Source organism: Phacochoerus africanus, chromosome 8, assembly GCF_016906955.1.
Source record: "Phacochoerus africanus isolate WHEZ1 chromosome 8, ROS_Pafr_v1, whole genome shotgun sequence".
NCBI classification, from domain to species: Eukaryota; Metazoa; Chordata; class Mammalia; order Artiodactyla; family Suidae; genus Phacochoerus; species Phacochoerus africanus.
The window spans coordinates 145,256,134-145,281,453 of record NC_062551.1 but is presented as its reverse complement, the minus strand read 5'-3'; the positions used below and the strand labels follow the sequence as shown (position 1 = coordinate 145,281,453).

Below are 25,320 nucleotides of genomic sequence, written 5' to 3'. Positions count from 1 at the left end.
TGATGGATGGCTTTCCCAAGGGAAATTAAAACACACATCCACAAAAATGAGCACAAAAATGATCAAAGCAGTTTTATTCATAATAGCCCAAAGCTCTAGGGTCTAGGTGTACATCGACAAGTAAATGAATATATAAATCATTATGGTACAGTCATAAAATGGAATACTACTCAGAAAAAAGTGAACAACCTATAAAGACAAATCTTAAAAACATTATGTTGAGTTAAAGAAACCAGACACAAAAGAATATTGACTATATGAACCCAGTTTATATGATGTACAAAAACAATTCATCTGTGGTGAGAGAAATCAACTTAATAGTTGTCTATAACAGTGAAAGGAAGGGAAATTTGGGGGTTGATAGATATATTCTATATCTTAGAGTAATAGTTATGTAGGCTTATACATTTTTAAATATATCAAATTATACAGTTAAAATATAGGTATTTTATTATAGTAAATCTTACCTCTTTAAAAAAATTCCTCTGGCATTTTTATTTGTTAGATACATTAAAGAAGTGATCTACCATCAGTTTTGTTTTTTTAAGGTCAAAATTTATAGCAGTCTGTAAATTTAAATCTTATAAATCTTTAATTATGGGATGAAAATTTTATATAGATGATGAAAATGTTTAGGTATCAACCTAATATGAGAGAAGTAACATAGTTTTTCAACATTTTTAGATATCTGGACTCTACTGCTATTCATACAGTTAGTGTCAAAAACTATATAAATATGTCTTCTGCTAAGTGACAACTCAGTCTGGAGACTACATTTAGAAATAATAACACCATTTAATTTTTTAAATTATTTGAGCTTGCCTAAAAGTGATTATTTTTAAATACCTTTTTAAAGTAAAAAAATCTTTATTTCAAAAAAATACAATGATTTTTTAAAAAGAGGTTTTAGTGCATAATATATTAAATACCTTTTAAAACAGGAAGCTGACGATAAGCTGCAAGTTTTGGCTGAAATATATTTCCCATTATAACTCGTTCCATAAAAAATAAGTCCTGTTGAAACTTGTCAGATTTCAATACTGTGTCTGAGTGGTCTTCTTCATCATCACGGATTTTAGCCAGAATTACATTTTCTATATCCATTATAGAACTACCTTCACTAACTGTAAAATACAAACATGATGCAATAAAATAGTTTGAACATTTCAGATTTAAAAAATGACATTTTGCCAATCACTATTTGTTTTCCTTGAGTATTCGACAACTTCAAATGACATATATTGAAAGTTTTTTTATGTACCAAGGACATACGAGATAAACATATATAATCTCATTTTAGAAGTCTTAACCACTTAAAAACATGCCGTTTTTCAGAAAATAAGCAATGATAATTCACAATTTGTATCTCTATACATACTTCTTCGAATTGAAATAACATTATTATAAGTCTTCAGGTAAAGTTTGATTTGATTATTTCTTTATAGGAATACTATATTACTGTTAATTTTTTCATTGATGCAATAACAAGTTACCAAAAACTTAGTGGATTAAAAAAATCGCTCAAATTTATTATCTTAGAGTTATACAGGTTAGAGGTTTGACCCAGGTCTCACTAGGCTAAAACCAAAAAGTTAGTTGGGTTATGTTCCTTTCTGAAGGCTCTAAAGGAAAACTCATTTCCTTGCCTTTATCAAATTCTAGAGGCCACCAACAACCCCCCTTTCATCTTCAAAATACAGCAACATTACATCTCTCTGACCACAGCAAAAAAAAAAAAAAAAATGCTCCAATTTTAGTGCCCATGTGATTAGTCTGGATCCTCTCAGATAACCCAGGATAATCTCCTCCTTTGAAGATACCTTAGTGTGATCACATCTGGAAGGTCTCTCTTGCCATGTAAGGTAATTAATTCACAATTTTCAGATATTGCGATGTGTATATATTTGGGAAATAATTATTCTACCTACCACAATACTAAGTAAAAAACAGAATGAAGGGGAATCCTACACCCACGAAAGTGAGTATACACAACTTTCCCTACTCTTTCTGCTGAATACAGCTAAAAACTCTGGACATTATATACAAAACAAACATAATTCTTTGGAAATCTTTGATAGAAGGAGGTAGAGGAACAAGAGAGCTCAGAAACAAAGGAACGACACGATGGTGAGTTCCCTGGGTTTCTTATTGCTGCGTATACTCCAGACAAACCTCCTCTCTCTAGCCAAAAGACTAGGAAAAGAACACCTTGCAGGAAAGACAAATTTTAGAATATAATTACTCTACTCCAGACAAAAACCACAGAAAAAAACTGTAGCTGTATCCATTCCAAAATTCCACTAGCTAAGTGGGGAATCAAAACTTCCATCCCACAGAGTTCCCTGGCTGGTCAGTGGGATCCAATGTTGTCTCTGCTGTGGATCGGATCACTGCTGTGGCATAGGTTCAGTCCCTGACCCAGGAATTTTTTAAGCTGTGGGCTCAGCCAGAAATAAAAATAAATAAATAAATAAATAAAATATATTTCTATCCTTGCCAGGCTCTAACAAGGCATCTCAGTTTCCCAGCCTCCAGTGGGTGTATTATCAGAGAAGGCTCAGTAAGGAGCCAGGACTTTTAATACTACCAAATATAATGACTGTGCTGCCCTTTCTGCAAATGTCAGGGGAGACCAGTTAGGCAACATGGAATTCCACACCCATCTGGCAGTAACAAGGTGTCCTCTTCTTCTCTCATTAGAATAGTCAGAGTTGGACAGACTAGAGTCCAGGACTTACAGAACTGCCCAATAAATAAAGCCAAGTACCAATCCATGGTGTAATGTGGTGGCAATGAGGCACTCCCATCCTTCCCAGCCATGTAGGTATCAATGGAAGTCAGAGCTTCCTATCTGTCACTGCACAACAGTAATGAGGAGATCCTTTCCCTCAATACAATTGAAAGCCAAGTAGAGAACATGGACTTTTATTCCCACCTGGCAGTAATGGACCAGTAAAATCCCCTGTCAAATAGTGTTAAACAAAGCCTGCTAAAAAGGAAGGTTTGAAGAAGTCCAGTTCTCATTGACGTAATACCCCAAATTTCTAAATTTCAACTGAAAATCATTCATCATCCAAAGAACCAAGAAAACCTCAACTTAAAGGAAAATAAAAACAAACAAAAAACAAAATCAATAGACACCAACGCTGAGATGACAGAGATCTTTAGATTATTTGACAGTTTAAGGCAGCCATCAAAAAATGTTTCAAGGGAGTTTCCGTTGTGGTTCAGTGGTTAACGAATCCAACCAGGAACCATGAGGTTGTGGGTTCAATCCCTGGCCTTGCTCAGTGGGCTAAGGATCCGGTGTTGCCGTGAGCTGTGGTGTAGGTCACAGACTCGGCTCGGATCCCGAGTTGCCATGGCTCTGGTGTAGGCCAGCGGCTATAGCTCCAATTAGACCCCTAGCCTGGGAACCTCCATATGCTTCAGGAGCAGCCCCAGAAAAGGCAAAAAAAAAAAAAAAGAAAAAAAAAGAAAAAAAAGTTTCAAGTATTTATGAATACATTTGAAAAAAATGGAATAATAGCAAGTATTATCTAAGAAGTAAAAAGTTTTAGTAAATTAATATAAGAACCAAATGGAAATTTTTGAACTAAAAATAAAATAATCCAAATTTTTTAATTCAGTGGTTAGGACCAACAACAAAATGGGGAAAGGCAGAGGAAAGAATCATAAACTTGAAGAGAGAATGGTAGAAATTACCCAGTTTGAAAAACAGAAAGAAAATAGTCTGAAAAAAATGAACAGGTGATTGTTAGAAGTCTGTGGGACTCCAAAAAGAGACTTAACATTCATGTCATTGGGAAGAAGAGAAAGATGACGAAACTGAAAAAGTACTTGAAGAAATAATAGCTGAAATTTTCCAAAATTTGGCAAAGAATAATGTACGGAGTCAGGAAACTAAGTGAACTCCAAAGAGTATAAACCTAAAGAAACCCACACCAAGACACATCATACTCAAATTTCTTAAAACTGAAGGCAAAACAGAAATACCCAAAGCATTGAGGGAGAAATGATATCTTGTACACAGAGGGAAATAATTTGAAAAACAAGAGAGTTTTCATCAGAAATCATGGAGGCCAGAAGGAAATGGTACATTATGTTCTAAGTGATGAAAGAAAATAAAAGAAGAAATTTTTGGAACATCAGAAAGAAAAACAGAATAAGAACAAAAATATGGGTAAATACAATACAATTTCCTTCTTTGCTTCAGTTTTCTTAATTATGTTTGACAGTCAATATGAAATTATAACTAGTTGATAGAGTTCTAAACAAGTATTCTATCTAAATATTTAGAGGAAATATTTAAGACAAATATATAATAAGAAGTGGAGTTTAACAAACTTCTTATAGCTAAACTTTATAAAAATTCTTTCATATAACTAAAAATTTCTGGGGAATTACAATTTTGTGTTGGTTTTAATTATAACATTTATTCCTAAAACTTAAAATACTAAAAATTAAAGTTGTAATGCCAGATTTCTAGGTCTTGGTAGTATTTCTACTTGCACTAATTCTGACCCCAAAACAAATATAATATTTTAAAACATTAAATCAGTTAATATTTTGAAATGCCAAGTGTAAAAATTGAAAACTTCAGAAAATGATTGCCTTATTTATAATTATTATATTTCCTTCAGGGATATAGATTCATGGAACTTTTCATGTTATAACTTGGTCTATCATTGTATCTCAAGATTAATGTAAAAAAAAAGTCTGAACTTTAGATGTGTCATCTATATCCTTTTATTTTTAAAATAATACTTACAGTTATATAGACCAACCATCTCCATATTTTACTGAAAGTTGTTTATAATGAAGACCAGTTCATTTTCCCAGAGGGAAGTGAAGGGGAAGAATGAATCATCTTCTTTTTGCCATTTAAGTATTAATGTCTATACAGTAGGTTTGCTTGTACAAGATACTACTAATTGCTAGGGAAAATTCAATCTTAGATTAAAAATTACATGGGACTTCAAAATTGTATATATTATCTCACCCCCCAATTAAAGCCATTGATCCACAAAAATGCATAAGTGGAAGGTCCTAAAGAAAAAAGTCTGGTCAAAACATCAGTACTACCAAGACCTAGAAATCCGGCATTACAACTTTAACTTTTACTATTTTAAGTTTTAGGAATAAATGTTATAATTAAAACCAACACAAAATTGTAATTCCCCAGAAATACTTAACAATATGAAAAATTTTTATAAAGTTTAGTTATAAGAGGTATGTTAAATTCCACTTCTGATTATTTTGTGATTATATAATTTTACTCTCCCTATTCTAAACTTTTGAGTTGTTGTTTTTTTTTTCTAGAGTGGTATTATCACATTTAAGGGATGGTCTTTATGTCAGGATAACTATACCCTGGCAAAATTTTGTAAAGTTTTGGCAAATGTTTATAAATTAAACTCAAATATTTCTACTCACACTATTGACATTGTGATCAGATATTTCTTGTTGTTGTTGTGAGGACTGTTCTGTGAATTGAAGAATTTTTAACAGTATCCTTGGCATCTACCCAAAATGTCTCCATTGTCATGACAGCAAAAATATCTCCAGATATTTCCAAATGCCCCCTAGGAAGGTACAACTATCCCCAATTAAAAGCCAATGTTGTTAAGTATCTCCATTTTATGCTGTCATGGGGTTAGCCTATTTTCTTTTTCTTATAAGTTATCTAATGTACAGAAAGAGAGAGAAAAAAATGAGAGAACCTACGTACATGAAAAAGAGCTTAAGAGCAAGTAAAAAAGCAATAGAGGAATATACAATTTTTGAAATTCTTTATTGGTATCCAAGAAAAAAAATAAAATTTTTAGTTCAGAGTCCAAGATTAATTGAAAAAGTAATGATGCTATTTCTGAGTAAAAGTTGTATCTTTCAAGTTCCACCAGAAAAAAAAAAAGTGTAACTGCTAAAAGAGAACATTAAAAATGTCATGTGAAAACATCATTCAAAAAATCTAAAATAACAAAACACTAATACAAGAAATTAAAGAAAAAAACAAATAAATGGAGACATTCCATACTCAGGGATTGGAAGAATTAACATTGTGAAAATGTTCATACTACCCAAAGCAATCCACAGGTTCAACGCAATCCCTATCAAATTTACAATGGCATATTTCACAGAACTAGAACAAATAATTTTGAAATTTGTATGGAACCACAAATGACTGAATAGTCCAAGCAATATCGAGAAAGAAGAACTAAGCTCGAGGTATTATACTCCCTGGCTTCAAACTATACTCCAAAACTAAAGTAATCAAAATGGCATGGTATTGACATAAAAACAGATACACAGAGCAATAGAACAGAACAGAGGCCCCAGAAATAAACCCATGCATATGTTGTCAATTATTTACAACAAAGGAACCAAGAATATACAATGGGAAAGGATAGTCTCTTCAATAAATGGTATTGGGAGAAGTGGACAGCCACAAGCAAAAGAATGAAACTAAACTATTATCTTACACCAAACATAAAAATTAATTCAAAATGGATTAGAGACTTGGAATATAAGACCTGAAATCACAAGCCACCTATAAGAAAATATTGGTGATATGCTTCTTGACATTGGTCTTGGCATTGATTTTTTAGATCTGACTCCAAAAGCAAAAGCAAAAGCAACCAAAGCAAAACAAGTGGGACTAAATCAAACTGAAAAGCTTCTGCATAGAAAAGGAAACCACCAACGAAATAAAAAGGCTACCTAAAAATGTGAGAAATATTTGCAAATTATATATTCAACAAAGGGTTAATCCTAAATATGTAAAGAACTCAATAGCAAAAAAAGGAAAAAAGAAAAAAAATGATTAAAAAATGGACAGATAATCCAAACAGATATTTTTTCAAAAGGGCAAATGAGAAGATGTTCGACATCACTAATTATCAGGCAAATGCAGGCTATTATGCTAAGTAAAATAAGTCGCAGAGAAAGAAAAATACCATATGATTTTACTCACATGTGGAGTGTAAAAAACAAAACAAAATTCGTAAATACGGAGAAGAGATTGATGGTTGTCAGAGGGGAAGGAGGCTGAAGAGGAAGTAAAAGTGAGTGAAGGGGTGAGTTAATTGTAGGGTGACAGAAAATAATTAGACATTGTGGCCATCACTTTGTAGTATAGACAAAAGTCAAATTATTATGTTGTACTCTTGCAACTAATATAATGTTGTATACCAATTTTACCTCAATTTTAAAAAGCTGAAATAAATGACATCTTACTTTTTTCTAAATTACTCCCTGGCATTCTTTGGTCCCGGTCTTTAGGAGGTATACTTGCTTTATTACTTGAATCAACTATAGATTGTTTTACTGGTAAAGATGAAAGCTCTGTAGCATTATAAGAATCATACAAGTCCCACGCTGTGGACATTATGCCTAAATAAAGAGAAGGAAAATAATTTTGAACAAAAGTCTAATATTTTAGCTTATACATAACTAGTTATAGCAAAATCTAAGATAAGAATATCTATAGGCATTCCCATCATGGCTCAGGGGAAACGAATCTGACCAGCATCCATAAGGATGCAGGTTTGATGGCCTCGCTCAGTGGGTTACGGATCTGGCGTTGCCATAAGCTGTGGTGTAGGTCACAGATGAAGCTCGGACTCACGTTGCTGTGGCATAGGCCAGCGGCTCTAGCTCAGATTCAACCCCTAGCCTGGGAACCTCCATATGCTGAGGGTGCGGCCCTAAAAAAACAAAAAACAAAAACAAAAACAAAAAAAAGAACATGTATTATTCATGGAAAAAATACTATTGCTTTGCAGGAAGTAGATAAATATGAAAAAGAAATAAATCATGTGGACTCCCTAAGAGATCCTTAGCCACTACACTTTTAGTGTCTACAAAAACCTTAATATTTTAGTGACAGTTCCAAAATTATCCTATCCATTTCTGATCCCCAACCCTTCTTTCCTGTATCCCCAAATCGGTGCCACATAATTTCATCAGCCTGTCAATATAGGGCTGCCTTGATATGGACCTGTATGACCATATAACCTGGTTTTTTTGGGGGGGGTTGTTTTTTTCTTTTTAGGGTCACACCTGTGGCACATGGAAGTTCCCAGGCTAAGGATCCAATTGGAACTGCAGCTGGAGCCTACATCACAGCCACAGCAATCCAGGATCCAGGGCAACTTGTGGCAATGCCCTATCTTTAGCCCACTGAGCGAGGCCAGGGATCAAACCCACATCTTCACGGACACTATGTTGGGTTCTTAACTGCTGAGCCACAACAGGAACTCCTAATGTTCTTTTGTTTACAATTAAAATATAACATGTTATATTCTACAGAACTTATCTGTAATCATCTAATCATATTTTTATCTGTAATCATCTAATCATATTTTTATCAAGTAAAATGTCCTGTATTCTTATGCATAAAAACTGTTCTTGGGAAAGTGAAAGACTCTGTTCTTAGGAAGTTTATAGATAGTACGATTATTACTTTCTCTCTTTAAATTTTTGTTTAAGTTACCTGTATTTATTCCAATGAGCAAATACAACAATGGTCCCTAAACAAAAACTGGTAATGTTATTTATAAAATTTAAAAATGAAAATCTCCCAACCCCTTTTATGGCTGATATAATGAAAATCTCATATAGAAATGATTTTATTAGTGACCATGTAAATCATATGTTCCTACATGCTAACCCTACTAAACTTTCAGTGAAATTACAGTGATTTAATAAAAAGTTATTTTCCCCCAAAATTAAAACAAGATCTAGATCTAATGAACGCAACTACTTCACTGTTAACAACTTTTATTTTCATGATGCAGAATGAAGGAGTCTGGTATTTAATGATGTTTTAATTAGTAAGAGTATTACATTTCATAATAGCATTTCTATCATATTGAACTTATTAGTAGCTAAGTCAGGCACAGAGCAAATAAATACCTAGTATACTTTGTTGAACTGAAAAACAATTTCCCTGTTTATAAAGTCAAAGACTTTAGAAAGAGGTCCTTGTATTTGAATGTTGAATTACTTAACCTTCTTTTCTTCCTTTAACTAAAAAATTTAATAAGTTGAGCATATAGGAGTGTATGGTTAAATATTCACTAATAATTGCTACATAAATAAATATACACGTTGTATATGAGCAATGTAAGATGTTAGGGTGATTTAAAGTTGTTTCTTCTTTAAAGATAAATAACAGAGTTCCGGTTGTGGCTCAGAGGGTTAAGAATCCAACTAATATTTGAGAGGATGTGGGTTTGAGCCCTGGCCTCGCACAGTGAGTTAAGGATCTGGCATTGCCACAACCTGTGGTAAAACAGGTTGCAGATGCAGTTCAGATCCCGCATTGCTGTGGCTGTGGTGTAGGCCAGCAGCTGAAGCTCCAATTCGACCCCTAACCTGGGAACTTCCATATGCCCCAGGTACGGCCCTAAAAAGAAAAAGAAAAAAAAAGGTAAAAATGATAACAAATAACACTGTGTGATTTTAGTTTAGGTAACATAATTACATTTGTTCATTAGAATAAATTTAATTAACCTAAGAAACAGATATTATGTACATGCCATAATATCATGTACTAGATAGAATAAAGACTTCCCAATTTTATTCTGTCATAAGCTATTAAGAAAATCGTATTTTACCTACATCAGAAAAAGGTATTCCCTACTATATCTGTGTTTTGAGCATTTCTGAATGTGACATGTATATATAGTTTTCACAAGTTTTAAAACATTATTTCTATCCACTAGTTTACTTCAGACCATAAAAGTGTAACAATTGGCTACATAACATTTATAGAAAAATAATTTTACTTTTTAGCTGAGCAAAAATACATGCTTACCACAAAAGAAAAGGTAAATATGACTTATATTTCCATCACCTAGAAATAATAACTGCTAACATTTTCATGCATGTCCTTCCATATTGACATAAATATGTTGGTATATGAATAAATACCTACATATTTTTTAATAAAAATGAGTTGATATGACACAAACTTTTTAAAATTTTTATTTTAGTATAATATACATAGAAAACAAACTGGCTTTATGAAATCTACCAAGTTTCAGGATTTGACTGCATTTTTTAAGAGTTATCTAGGAACACATTTAATTATCCATTTATTTGAATTGCCACTTCTATAATAAATCACCATATGTATACTGTTAAGTTGGAAATTTTCCTCAGTTTTTATGAATCTTCACAGAGGCAACTTCAGCTAAACTGACATTTTTGGCTTCTCTGTGTCCCTCATTCACTCATTGCCAGGGAAAGAGAAGTGACTAACCCTATAGGAGAGTTTAGGAGAAGGAATTGTACTTCAGCTACTTTTGGATTCTTTTGTTAAGGTTGCTCACTTGCAGAAAGAATGCATTCTGGTCTGTTCTCACATATACAGAAGTCTGTGCTTATCTATCTGTGCCAATTACTGTTGGTAAGATCTATTCTGGAGGGAACAAATAGTAAGTCCACTTAGCTGTGGATTTAAGGGTGTATATATTTTTTTGGCCACATCTGCGACATGCGGAAGTCCTGGGGCCAGGAATTGAACCCAAGCCACAGCAGTGACAATGTCAGATCCTTAACCTGCTGAGCCACCAGGGAATTCCCAAGGATACGTTTTTAAATTAACTTCATCAGTAATAAGGATGATATTTTTACATCTCTCCGACTCCTGAATTTCTTTCAATCTCAACCAAAATCAGGCAAGAAAGACATGTATTTTTTGTATTGATCTGTAAAATCTTAATATTTACTTGGTCGATATCAAATTCTCTAGTATAAACTGTACCATTATTTTAATAAAATCTTTATTGTGAAATATATACCCTCATAGAAGAGTGTATAAGACACATATTTATAATGTAAAGAAAGAATTAACAGCATGTACTCACCAACCAGCATAAGAAATAGAATGACTTCAGTTGCTTAGAAGTCCCCTGGACACTCTCGTATCATAGGCATCCTCCTTCTAGCTACCTCCAAAAGAAATATTCACTTTTCCTAACTTTTGTATTGATAGTCTCTTGCTTTGTTTTTTCTCTTGTACCAAATGTTATTGAGGTCCTTCCATACTCACCCTGCATTACCTCTTATTTGCCAATTTCCCAACTACCAGCATCCACATTTCTGTTTGGGTCTATCTTGGATCCTTAACCCACTGAACAAGGCCAGGGATCAAACCTCACCCTCACGGATACTAGTCGGATTCTTAACCCTCTGAGCCACAACGAGAACTCCCAGCAATAAAATATCTTTATTTGCTTTTTTTTGTTTGTTTTTTTTAGGACTGCACCCATGGCATATGGAGGTTCCCAGGCTAGGGGCTGAATCAGAGCTGCAGCTGCCAGCCTATACCACAGCTCACAGCAATGCTGGATCCTTAATCTACTGAGCAAGGCCAGGGATTGAACCCACAACTTCATGGTTCCTAGTCAGATTCGTTTCCCACTGCCCTATGACGGGAACTCCAATAAAAATATTTTTAAATTATACACTTTTCTGGACACAATGCTATTATACACTTAATAGACCACAAAAGATTATAGTGTAAACACAATTTTTACATGCACTAAGAAATAAAAAAAATTGTGTGACTCACTTTACTGAGATATTCACTTAATTGGGGTGGTCTGGAACTGAATCTGCACTATCTCTCAGGTACGTGAAATACGCGTATGTGAAAGGCCTAAAATAGAGCTCGGCATATTTTAAATTTTATTACTTGTGTTTGATATTCTTTGTTACAGTAAACAATTGGTTTCCATAAATGTTTCATAAATATTGGAAGAATAGAAATTTCTGTGATATAGTTTGTATAAAAATCGATTGATAATTGTTATCAAATCTTCTATATCTTTATTACTTATTAACTTAATCATCAAATTCTGAAAGCACAGTACCCATCCACTGGTGTGATTTGGCCAATTCATTTCTATTTTTTCCTTATATACTTTAACATTTATTTGTTCATTGACAGACTCAGAGAATATACATAAAAACATGGTAATTCGTCAAGCAGGATAAAACATAAATTACCTTTGTCTTCTTTTACAATTTTGTCACATTGAACGTCTTTATTCTTTGGTGCTCCATTAATAGTCTGTATCATCCTTTCTACGTATAAGTCATTGCCTAATCTATTTCGACAAAGGTTCTCATAATTCTTATTTCTCTGGCTGTAAAAAATAATGTATACTCAATGTATAAATAATAATGAATGATTACCACACGTATCTCTTCATAGAATGCTTTATTTTAAAATTACCTTTTTTAATGTGAATTGCACCTAAATGTGAAGTGAGAGTTCAAAACACTTCTTAGGGAAAAACTGCATAAAACTACCTCTAAGGACTCTTATACTATACCTCCCAACATCCCTATAACTTTCAGTACCCATCAACAATATGCTAGCATTACCTCCACACAGGTTTTATGAACGTTGATATAGACACTGAAAGCTATAAATTTCCCTCAAAGTATCACTTTTGTGTCATCCTATATGTATTATTTTCATAATTGTTTAGTTATATTTATTAGACTTCTATTATGATTTCATCTTTGGTTCACAAGGAATTTAGAAAATGTCTTTTTTAACTTCCCAAAGTATATGTGAATGTGTGCCTATGTTTTAGTTGAGGTTTATATTATAAAATTTTAATGTTATTCCACTGTGGTCAGAGAATTTAGTTTGTCTAATACTACTTCTTTGAAATGTTTTTTTCTTGTTATGGCCACACCTGTAGCATGTGGAAGTTCCCAGGCTAGAGGTCATACTGGAGCTATGGCTGCCAGTCTACAAAACAGCCACAGAAATGCCAAATCCGAGATGCATCTGTGACCTATGCCACAGCATGCAACAATGCTGGCGGCTTAACCCACTGAGTGAGGCTAGGGATCAAACTCACATCCTCATGGATATTTGTCAGGTTTGTAACACACCGAGCCACAATAGGAACTCCCTGAGATTTTTGAAAACTTGCTTCACACTTGGCCTTGTACATAGATGATTTTTATAAATGTTCTATGTGTGCTTGAAAAGAGTGTGTATTCTCTAATAGTTGAATTCAGAGTTCTATATATGACCATTAAAATGTTTTTGGTTCAAATTTTCTATAACTATACTAATTTTTTATCCAATTAACCTATCGAAAATTAAGAGCACCATGTTTATATCTCCCGCTTGAATAGGATTCTTATCAAGTTTCTAATTTTTGCTTCATATATTGCTAGAAGGTCATTTTATTAGGAGTATTCAAGTTTAGAATTATTATATCTTCTATTATTATGAAGTGACACTCTTTATCCCTAATAATGCTATTGGTTTGTTTCTCTGTAGATGATATGTTCTTTTTTTTTCTTCTTTCTGTTTTGAAAATCTTCTTTTAATATTTGGTATTCTGGGGCATGAGTGCAATGCACCAAGTCCATTTGTGTGTGTGTGTGTGTGTTTGTGTGTGTGTGTGTGTGTGTGTGTATGTATGTGTGGATATCTTGTTACTTATTCCCAATAAATGTCTGTGGAATGTTGATTTTCAATAGTCTGGGGAAATACTTACCCACTCTCTTTGATAGTACCTCTCTTCCATTCTTTCTATTCTGCCCTTTCAAAGCTGATGAGGTGTATGTTAGATCTTTATTCTGTTATCAATATCTATTTAATTTCTCTTCAGTACTTTGTATCCCATTTTTCTCTCCAAGCTTTACTTTGTGTAATTTATATAGATCTATGTTCAGATTTATTAAATGTTTGTTCAATTATGTCTTGTTTAAATTTTAAATGCTTATTTTTAAAATGAAAGGTTAAATCAATATTTACTTTTTTATTTTAACAATTTGTGTTTATACTTTAAAGTTCTTTTTGATGTTTTTTCAATTATGAGTCATCATTTTGACAGTTTCTTAGTGTTAATGCTATTTTAAACTTTTTTACTTAAATATTTCACATATATTTGGTACTCTACATTTGATAATGTCATTATCATACATAGATCTAGGATTGTTACTTTTTAAAATTTGCACTCATAGATCCTGCTCTACAGCACGGGGAACTATATCTAGCCACTAGTGATAGACCATGATGAAGGATGAAGGGTAATGTGAAGAAAAGATGGAGGATAATGTGTGTGTATGTATGACTGGGTTACTTTGCTGTACAGCAGAAATTGACAGAACAATATAAATCAACTATAATAAATAAAAAATAAATAAAATTCACACTCATAATGACCCATTTCTTTATTAGTTTGGTGTATTTTTTTCTAAACTCAAACTGAGTGAATCTTAAGAGTCTAAATGGGATGTGCTTTCCTCCAGAGAAGACTGTATCTGCTTTTGATAGAAGTTAAGAGACTCTACTGACCTGGCACCACTTGAGATAACAGATCCTTTTAAGAGCCTTGGTTTAATATAAAGACTCTCTCCTTCAGCTCTCTCAACTTGTAGGGAACCTAAGACTTAACTGGTGAACTCTAGATCTATGTGCTAATATTAGCATTTGCTTCTAGCATCTCCCCTCTCTGATTCCAGATCACTTATCTCTCCCTTTGTTATCTTTTTCCTTTTCCTTTTGTCAGTCCTAGGAGATTTCCCTTATGTCTCAAGAACTTTAAAAAACATGCTATTTAAAATCTAACAGCACTGCATTTTATAGTCCAAATGATTTTACAGTATTTTATATTTGGGTAAAAATAATACCATAAGAATTATTTTTGTAAAGAGTTATTTAGTACTAGGAACCACATTCAAATTATACTTGAAGATTAATAATCTGAATAACTATTAATAATCTATGTATATGCCTATGTTAATTTCAGATACAGAAGATTTCAGAGCAAGGGAAATTATCAGAGATGATTTAATAAGAGGGATATTATATAATAATAAAGAGGTCAATTCTCCAAAAAGACATAACAATTCTCAATGTGTATGTGACTAACAACAGAGCTTCAAAATACATGATGCAAAAACTAATGATCCATTTGATATTTATTAATAAAGAGAAATAGAAAAATCTACTCTCACATGGTAAATAAATTCAGTTATTTCTCTGTGACATATTTTTTCTTCTTAGGTTTTTTTGTTTGTTTGTTTTATTTTGTTTTGTTTTGTTTCTTGTCGTGCCCAAGGCATGCAGAAGTTCCCAGACCAGGAATTGAACCTGAACCACAGCTGTAACCAGAGCCACAGCAGTGACAACACCCGATCCTTAACCAACTGAGAATTCCTCTTCTTAAGTTTTGAATGTAAAAATGGCAGTCGTTTCTTTTTAAATTGAGAAAAATGTATACATGCATAAAAGAAAAAAAATCATTAAAACCTATATTGAAACTTGGAAGCTTCCTTTAGTTCTTTAATTATTTGACTTAGTAGCTCATCTACTTTTTAAAGAATATAGTAAAGCTATGAATTCCTCCTCTAGAAAAAATACACAACATAAATGTTTTACATGTAATTTGATGGGACAAAATGTTTAAATATGAAGTTATAATTTCACCAAGCACATACATCACTAGAAATCCCCTAAGAAAGAAACAAGACAAGAATCTCTGATTTAGCATTTAAATTACAAAAGCAATGTAAGCAATTGAACCGTACATACCTTACTTTCTCAGCTTCTTCAGATTCTACAGAAACCATAACTGTTGGTAAGTTTAAAAAGCTCATTGTTTCCGTCTCTGTGAGTATTATCTCTATAGTCTTATCCAGATCTTCTTTTGTTACAATTTTTCCAGGTGTTGCCCTCATAACTCGTAAATCTGTAATACATGACTTAATAAAAACCATTTACTAATTGCTATTTTTACTTTTCATTTAACCAAAATATCATGATGAGTCATACATTGCAGATGACTTTATATTGTCAATTAATAGGCCATGTTGTGAGATGTAGTCTATTTAATTCTTCTGAAGCCAAACTGGATCCTATGGCCCATAAACAGTCTCTGTTGATGATATATCAAGCCTACACCAGTCTCAAATGTGTAGTCATAATTCCAAGAGCATCCCATCAAACCTATCCCATAATATTAACAGAGAGACTGGGGTGAGCAAACTGTTGATACTACTTAGGAATACGAGCAAGCGTATTTTGTGTGTAACATCCAACCCTTCTCTGAGCCCTGAAGTTAATTTCTAGTCTATAATGAAAATAACCTTTTACTTTGTTTTTTCTTATCAGCTATCTTTTGATTGGTTGATTTTGTTTATTTGTTTGTTTGTCTGGGTTTTTTTGGCTGTGCCCATGTGGCATGCACAGAAGTTCCAAAGAAGTTCCTGGGCCAGGGATGAAACCTCACCACTACAGCAGCCCCAGCCACAGCAGTGACAATGCCGGATCCTTAACCCACCAGGCTACCAGGGAACTACCTCTCTTTTGATTCAGATTACAGACCACCTCCAATCGTCTTTCCCAAGAGCTAAAAAGACTCTCCAATAAAAATTGTGGTTAAATACAGGGGTAAAATAGGCTCAATATCCATGCAAAAAACATATTGAAAAGGGTTAGCCTCGAGCTGGTAGTCTAGTCAGAATTTCAAGGATCTAGAAAAATTTCATCAAGGATGGAGTTTCAGGGCTGAAGGAGTTTGAACTTGGTTGTGTAGTAATAGAGCCATGACAAGGTATATAGGTCAGAGGTCAAGGTTTTCTATTAAAAACAGGATGTGAAGCAGGGATCCATGAGGATTTGAGATGCATAAAGTTTGAATAGCTTTAGGAAAACGAGACTTAAGATATACTCTTTCCAGAGATTCTCAGTCTCCTCTTAAGAATGTCCAGAGCTTGAAGAAAACACCTACCTTATAACCTAAAAATATATACAAGGCATTAATTCTACAAACCAATCAGCAACATTTGCAATAGCTAATAAATTATAAATTATTCATCCATAAATATTAAACAGTAATTGAATATGATAAAAATTTCTGAAAATGTCTGTGATAAAATATTAAGTGATAGAACAATCCAGGACAAAACCCACAATATGTTTATAACAATTAAAATATTCCTACAGAAAAGCTAGAAAAACAAAAATTTTAATTGCCAATCTTTTATAGACTAGATGATCTTTTTAAAATATTCTTTAATTTTTATTATTTATGCAATGAATTTAAAATATGAGGAAGTGATAATTTATATAAGTAAATTCAACTATGGTAGATATAGGACAAAGTGAAAAAGTAAATGAATTACCCACATGTACACAACTGGAGATATAGCTAGTCCAAACTGTTTAACAATAAAGTAAATGACAAACAGAGGGGATAAAAGAGAAGTTTAAAGTCACACAGGAAGTTCCCTTCGTGGTTCAGTGGTTAACAAACCCGTCTGAGATCCATGAGGATGTGAGTGTGATCTCTGACCTCCCTCAGAAGGTTAAGGATCTGGCGTTGCCGTGGCTGTGGTGTAAACTGGCAGCTGTAGCTCCAATTCAACCCCTAGTCTAGGAACTTCCATATGCCATGGGTGCGGCCCTAAATAAATAAATAAATAAAGTCACACAGGAATACCGACAGTTTTGAGATTAGAAATTTAGGCTCTTGATACTCTAAACGTTCTTTCTTTAAGACCACTAGATCTTCATCTGTGATTTAGATATATATACCTCAAAGTAGCATTATGCTAATTATAAAAACAAATGATGTTATGTTAGATAGAACCTATTGGAGTAGCATCTTAGTTACCCACTATGGTTGGGGAGAGTAATGGTCTAGTTAATCTTTTTCTAATGGCAGAGGGACTACCATTCATCAACAAAATGCCCTATGATGGCAAAAGGGATTTTTGCCTGGATCCCTGTATCAATGATTGCCTGAATGTTGACTGAATTTGTTATATATGGAGAAACTGCCCCCAAAGTTCACCATATACCTATAGAATCTGGCTATTTCGTGGATCAGGTCCCCTAACTCTAAATAGCTTTAAACCAGATCTTGACTACATATCACTCTCCACCTGGAACAACATCACAAATGTTATCAATCTGCCATGTCTGCTCTTATTTACTGTCCGCGATGGAGAGACATGTATCCACTCCTGATGGTTCTTCCAGAAGGAGGAAGCTCTAGTATGACAATCTTGGCTCCTCTCCACACATTTACTGGTGATACCTCTCAAGAGGTCTAGACCCTTTACTGAATGGGTGGGTAAGTCTGTCAAATTCGGGAGGTGGTTTTTTTTTTTTTTTGCTTTTTAGGGCCGCACTCGTGGCATATGGAGGTTCCCAGGTTAGGGGTCCAATCAGAGCTACAGCTGCTGACCTGCACCACAGCAACATCAGATCTGAGCCGCGTCTGCAACCTATACCACAGCCCATGGCAATGCCAGATCCTTAATACACTGAGCGAGGCCAAGAGTTGAACCCTCAACCTCATGGTTCCCACTCGGATTCGTTTCTGCTGCAGGGAACTCCAAATTTTGGAGTTTTATAGGAGGCCTTTATTCATAGTGTAATATTTGGCTCCGATATAGCATATCTACCTCTATTATATTTTTCACTTAACTCAGAACTGTATGGAGAAAAGGCATTATTTGGTTACCTTCTGAGACCCCAATATCCCGCAATCTATGAAGCCTTCTTTGGCCCCTACTTAAGCCTCCCATTCTTTCAGTGGGGTTATGTCATACATTTGTAAAGCAGTTAAATTCTTCTGTTGCAGTCTGTATTCCATTCAAGGGTCCTCTAATCTCTTAATTGTGCTTGGTTAAAAAATGTGTATTACAGTTTTCTTTTTGTGCTGTAAGATTCTATGGGTTTTAATAAAAGCATAACGTCATGTGTCTACCACTGTGGTATAATAAATAGAGAGTAGTTTCACCATCCTAAAAAATCCACTTCACATTTCTAATCATATGGAAAGCTTTTAAATATCTTGATGTTTGGGATTCATTCCACAATACTTAAATCAGAATTTTAAACATGTGATCTAGGCATCAATATTTTTATTATTAATTTAGAAAGGTGTTACATCTTAGTGGGAAATTTTTAAGAAGTATGTTATACCAGGCCTGCACCAGCTAGCAAGGGGCAATTATTAAATCATCGGGAATTTTTGTGAGCTAATTGTTAAATGCAATCATTATTTAAAATTAAATTAGGTAAACTTACAATTAAATAAATCATATTAAAAACAAAGATAATAACCCCTCAAGACTCATTACTTCCTATGTTACTAAATTTTACTTTTATCTAAACTCTTGGTTATTTATATCTATTGTATCTGTATGTTAAAAATATTTAATAACAATGTTCTAATAACTAAGCATGTCTTCAGAACTTCTCATTCAGAAATGTCATGTTGGTAGCTTGAAATCTGCTGGGGGTGAAAGTATTTATACCATGGAAATTGGCAAATAACTATAAATCAGGACCTTCCCTGCCTTAGAGGAGGTAGTTTTATAGTATGGGCATGTCACTATTTATGCCTAACCCCCCACTGCCAGATATTCCAAAAAAAGACTGGCCTGGAATAAGACTTGAGTGTGGGAAATTTTAAGAGATATACCAGATGATGTTAATGTGCATTTGAAATTGAGAAATGCTCATCTAAAAGAGCTGCCTGGTGGTAGAAGTAGCATTGTTTAGGCATGATTCACTTTACTTTTTTTTTTTGTCTTTTGTCCTTTTTAGAGCCGCTCCCACGTCATATGGAGGTTCCCAGGCTAGGGGTCTAATTGGAGCTGCAGCCACTGGCCTGTACCACAGCCACAGTGATGCCAGATCCAAGCCCCTTAACCTACTGAGCAAGGCCAGAGATGGAACCAGCAACCTCATGGTTCCTAGTCAGATTCGTTAACCACTGAGCCACAACAGGAACTCCCACGATTCACTTTAGAGACTGACTTTGCAGTTTTAATTCACTAGCACTTGGCCAAGATAATATAAACATCTTGGGGTATTCTTCAAGGGTTCTGGAGGAGATGTTTTGTTACTTTCATTTGTAGGTTTTTTGGTTTGTTTAATGTTTGTTTGTGAGGTAGACAAGTGGAGGAAGGCCTAAAGGCAAACTGTTACACCAAGATTTTTGTCTTTCAGAGCAATGCAAATCCATTGAAGGGTTTTTAAGCAGGGAGAATTGTGAATTAGATTGTGTTCTTAAAAAGATGATTCTGCATATAGCTTGGAAAAACAAACTGGAGAGTGGCAAGGATATTATGTAGAGACTGTTGGGGGAGGTTGTGGCAATTCAATCCCCTTTGTCTTCCTCTGAGAGGATGGGCTTCTTCCTACCACAGACATTGCTAATTGTCTGTTTTCACTGCGAAGCCTTTCTCCCTTCCTTTGCCTCTTTCCTTGAATGGAGGCTGGGAAACCAAGTATTTGACTTTCCAAGCCTCTACTGAAGCCAGTTCCAGAAAGTGAGACAAAAGCAGAAATACACAGGAAAAAGGAAAGCTTCTGAGAACGCTTTTACTTTCTTGATAAGGATGGAAACGTGACTGGTGCTAGCGTCTTTCTCCTTCTTTCTGTCTTTAATGTGGATATAATACCCAGAGCTGGGGCAGGTATTTTGAGACCAGGAGGCAAAAAACAAGAAGAAAAGGCTTAAGAGAATAGCAGAGCTGCCAATCCAGAGTCTTATACAATTAAGACATAAAAGAAAACCCAAAGATATCTACCTGTATCTTCTTTTAATGTGGGAAAAATGTCTTTATTTGTTCAAGCTAATGATAGCTGGGTATTCTGTTACTTGTCAAAAGCATGCTGTTACATATGCTAGCACCAAAAAGAAAAGTTCATCAAGCCCTTTTCCAACCTTATTAATATTTTCACTAATCCTTCATTATTGGCTTAGAGGAAAATACATTCTTACTGTACTCCAACGCAAGTGACCCGCAAGTAAATACCCACTTCCTCTAGCACTTTTGATTGACCGTTATTTGCTCATTCTTTTATCTTCACTTGCAAAATCCTTCGTATTACCTCACATTTTATGCTCTGCCTGGAATGGGCTTCTTCTGTTTGTTCGCATGACAAATTACTAATCATCATTAAAAACCCCATTCAGAAGTCAATAATATTCCCTATGAAAATTCTTTTTTTCCCCTACCACCTCAAAGTAGCCACTCTTTTCTTTCTAAATGCTCCCATCACATTCTGTGTATGTCTTTTTATGGAACTGATTATAGTGTATTGGAATTATCTTTCTCCCAAGTTAGAAGCTGAGCTCTTTTAAGACAGAGTCTGTGATTCCTGAGGCTGATGGTGCAAGGGAGGCACTTGAGAATTTTTTTTTTTCCTTTTTTTTTTTTAGGGCCGCACCTGAGGCATATAGAAGTTCCCAGGCTAGGGACTGAATTGGAGCTGCAGCTGCTACCCTATGAAACAGACACAGCAATACAGGATCTGAGCTAAGTCTGCGACCTACACCACCGCTCACAGCAACGCCGGATTCTTAACCCACTAAGCGAGGCCAGGGATGGAACCCACATCCTCATGGATACTAGTTGGGTTCATTACTGCTGAGACACAATGGGAACTCTGAGAATTTTTTAAAATATATAAACATTACCCTGATAATTCTCATGTAGCTAGAGCACCAGCATTTGGAAATGATTATCATAGTTCTTCTATCTCAAGCACCCAGAAAATAATGAGTATATTTGCTAAAAAAATAATGAATTGTTACTGAAATAAACAATTGTATTTTCATTACCTGTAAAACTAGTCAATCTTTCCCGTTTATAGGATGGTTCTTCTAAGTCTTCTGCCATGGATTCAGTAATAGATACACTTGACTTAGAAACTGTGCTGCTTCCTAAGACTGACCTTTAATAATGAATAACAACATTATTCATAAATTTAGATGTTTTTATGGGCAATTGAATGTATAAATGAAAACATTATTAGATTGATAAATCAAATATGCTATAATCATATGAGCAAAGTGAATAAAAATAAATTAGTTCTTTAAATATCGAGATGATTTTTAAGGCTCTTTAGGAAAAGAGTTTTGGGAGTTCCCGTCATGGCGCAGTGGAAACAAATCCGACTAGGAACCATCAGGTCATGGGTCCAATCCGTGGCCTTGCTCAGTAGGTCAAAGACACGGCTCGGATCTGGTATTGCTGTGGCTTTGGTGTAGGCCCACGGCTACAGCTCTAATTAGAGCTAGCCTGGGAACCTCCATACACAATGGGTGCGGCCTTAAAAAGACAAAAATATTAAAAATTAAAAAAAAAGAATTTTGTTTTTGTTTTGGGGTTCCTTTGGCCACACTTGAGGCATGTGGAAATTCCTGAGCCAAGGATGGAACACATGCCACAGCAGCCACCAAAGCTGCTGCAGGTGACAATGCCAGATCCTTAACCCACTGCACCACAAGAGAACTCCAAAAAGTTATTTTAAATATATTTTAGAGAGAAGACACGCCAAACCTATACCTGAAGTCCTTCAATGGATTCCCAATAGTATGTTTAGGATAAAAATCCAAAATATAGTCTACCTACCCAGACTGTCCATCTTATTTTTACTATTATTACTATTCCCTTCCCTTTTTTTTAAGTTCCTTAGTCTTATAGCTCTCTTACTGAGGGCCTCAGTCTGGAACACTCTCCCTTTCATTTTTCACCAGGTTTATGCTCATCATTTAAACCTCATCTCAAATGAATTTATTCTGATAAAGTTCCTCCCAAGATTTAATTTATTTTTTTCTGGTTGCATCCACAGCATGTGGAAATTCCTGAAGCCAGGGATCAAACCTACACCACAGCAGTGACCTGAGCCACAGCAGTGATAATGCCAGATCCTTAACCAGCTCAGCCACCAGGGAATTCCCAAGATTTTTTTTTTGTCTTGTTGTTGTTGTTGTTGTTGTTTTTATTTCTTGGGCTGCTCCCGAGGCATATGGAGGTTCCCAGGCTAGGGGTCTGATCGGAGCTGCAGCCACCGGCCTACGCCAGAGCCACAGCAATGCGGGATCCGAGCCGCGTCTGCAACCTACACCACAGCTCACTGGCAACGCCGGATCGCCAACCCACTGAGCAAGGGCAGGGACCGAACCCGCAACCTCATGGTTCCTAGTCGGATTCGTTAACCACTGCGCCACGACGGGAACTCCCCAAGATTTAATTTAAAATAAAATCTATATACTTGGTGGGAAATCAATACATTGAGGAATCAAAAAATAATTTCCTTAAACATATGAATTTAGCATTACTCCATGATATTACATATTTTTTTTCCTATTTATAATTCTAACTGCCCTCCAAAAGGTTGGGTTTGGTTTACTGGAATATCCTTTGTTTTGCAGAGAACCCCCATGGCTTCTGTATGCCAATTTGGAGGCAGATTCTAGAGCACCATATTTTTTTTCCTAAAATTTTGTGTTTAGGAGTTCCCATTGTGGCTCAGAGATAAAGAACCCAACTAGCATCCACGAGGACATAGTTTCGACCCCTGGCCTCATTCAGTGGGTTAAGGACCTGGCATTGCAGTGAGCTGTGGTGTAGGTTGCAGATGCAGTTCTGATTCAGTCCCTAGCCTGGGAACTTCTATATGCCATGGGTGCAGCCCTAAAAAAAAGACAAATAAAATAAAATAAAATAAAATTTTCTGTTTAGTTAACATCTGGAACTTTTAATTTGTCAGTTTTAAAGTTACACAAACTACTCATCCATAAAAAAAGAACAAAATAATGCCATTTGCAGCAACATGGATGGAACTAGAAACTCTCATACTAAGTGAAGTAAGTCAGAAAGAGAAAGACAAATACCATATGATATCACTTATATCTGGAATCTGACATAAGGCACAAATGAACCTTTTCACAGAAAAGAAACTCATGGACTTGGAGAACAGACTTGGGGTTGTCAAGGGGGAGGGGGAAGGAGTGGGATGGACTGGGAGTTTGGGATTAGTAGATGCAAACTATTGCATTTGGAGTGGATAAACAATGAGACCCTGCTGTATCACACAGGGAACTACATCTAGTCACTTGTGATGGAACATGATGGAAGATAATTTGAGAAAACGAATATGTGTGTGTGTGCTATATATATATATAAATATATATATTTAAAACTGGGTCACTTTGCTGCACAGCAGAAATTGACAGAACATTATAAATCAACTATAATAGAAAAGATAAAAATCTTTTAAAAATTAAAAAATAGGAGTTCCCGTTGTGGCTGCAGCAGAAACGAATCTGACTAGGAACCATGAGATTGCAGGCCTCACTCAGTGGGTTGAGGATCCGGTGATGCCATGAGCTATGGTGTAGGTTGAAGATGCAGCAGCGGCTACAGCTCCAATTAGACCCCTAGCCTGGGAACCTCCATATGCCATGGGTACGGCCCTAAAAAGTCAAAAGACAAAAAAAAAATTAAAAAATAAAGTTACACCCTCAAGTATTTCCCCAAAATCTTTAGACTGTTTTAGGAGTACTGTTTTGTTATTGCAAAGACTGAACTCCTCTGCTGCAAGCACTAAAAAAAATTCAATTATATAAGTATTTATGCAACAAATGAAGAAGTTTTTACAAAAAAAGTCATAAAACAAAAGCAAAATCAAACCCCAGGAGCACAATGATCTGTATGAAAGAATAAGGAGGGAAAAAAGAAATCCATTCCTTCCCCCAAATTGCAGCATAAAAGAAGCTGAAAAAAAAAAAAAAAACCAAAAACAAACAAACAAAAAAAAACTGGAGAAATATGTCTGTGATACCAGGCCCCATCTTTTGGTTCCTCAGGAAAATCCTGAGTAAAAATCTATATATTTTTTTCATAAATGTTTTGGTTAAGTGTAGGGGAATTCTTTAAGACATGCAAGCTCTACACCTAGTTAAAACATGAGAGGAATACAGAGGTGGCACACTAGGAGCTGAGCTGGGAGACTGGGAACAAGAGCCACCCATGTACACAGGTGCAACTTAAATGAAAATACGTAAGATATAAAAAATAACTGTAGAATAGTATATATACTCTACCTTGTAAACTGCCCTAACGTATTCTGATAAAGGCTATAGGAAGCTACAAATTCTGATGTATGCGATCCTTCTTGTGACGTAAATAGTTTATTTGGCTTTGCTGTACCACCAGTATGTGGATCTGGATGGTAAAGAGGTCTGGGAGTAACGTCAACTCCATGTATATCAATCACCTGTAGAAAAAGATTATTTAAAATAAAATAAGTAAAAAAGAGTGAGTTTCTGAATAATAGGTCCTAGAAAATAGAAATAAAAATAGTAGAAAAAAGATAAGCAAAAGTTTTCATGTTTTACCTATATAAAAGTAATATATATTAATTTTGTGAAAATTAAATAAGACAATTCACTCTGATTGTTAATATTTTGGTATATTTACCTTGAACCTCTGTATAAGGTTTAAAAAATTTTTTTTCAG

At 34.8% G+C, this 25,320-nt stretch overlaps 1 protein-coding gene across 1 annotated transcript in view; it reads right to left on the bottom strand.

Annotated features, from left to right (window-relative positions):
- DNAI4 (dynein axonemal intermediate chain 4) overlaps positions 1-25,320 on the bottom strand; it is a 74,972-nt gene that overhangs the window by 28,197 nt on the left and 21,455 nt on the right. The window contains 6 exon segments of the mRNA XM_047788724.1: positions 930-1,124; positions 7,237-7,392; positions 12,019-12,158; positions 15,581-15,737; positions 21,636-21,748; positions 24,906-25,078. Of these exon segments, the coding sequence (XP_047644680.1) occupies positions 930-1,124; positions 7,237-7,392; positions 12,019-12,158; positions 15,581-15,737; positions 21,636-21,748; positions 24,906-25,078 (934 nt within the window).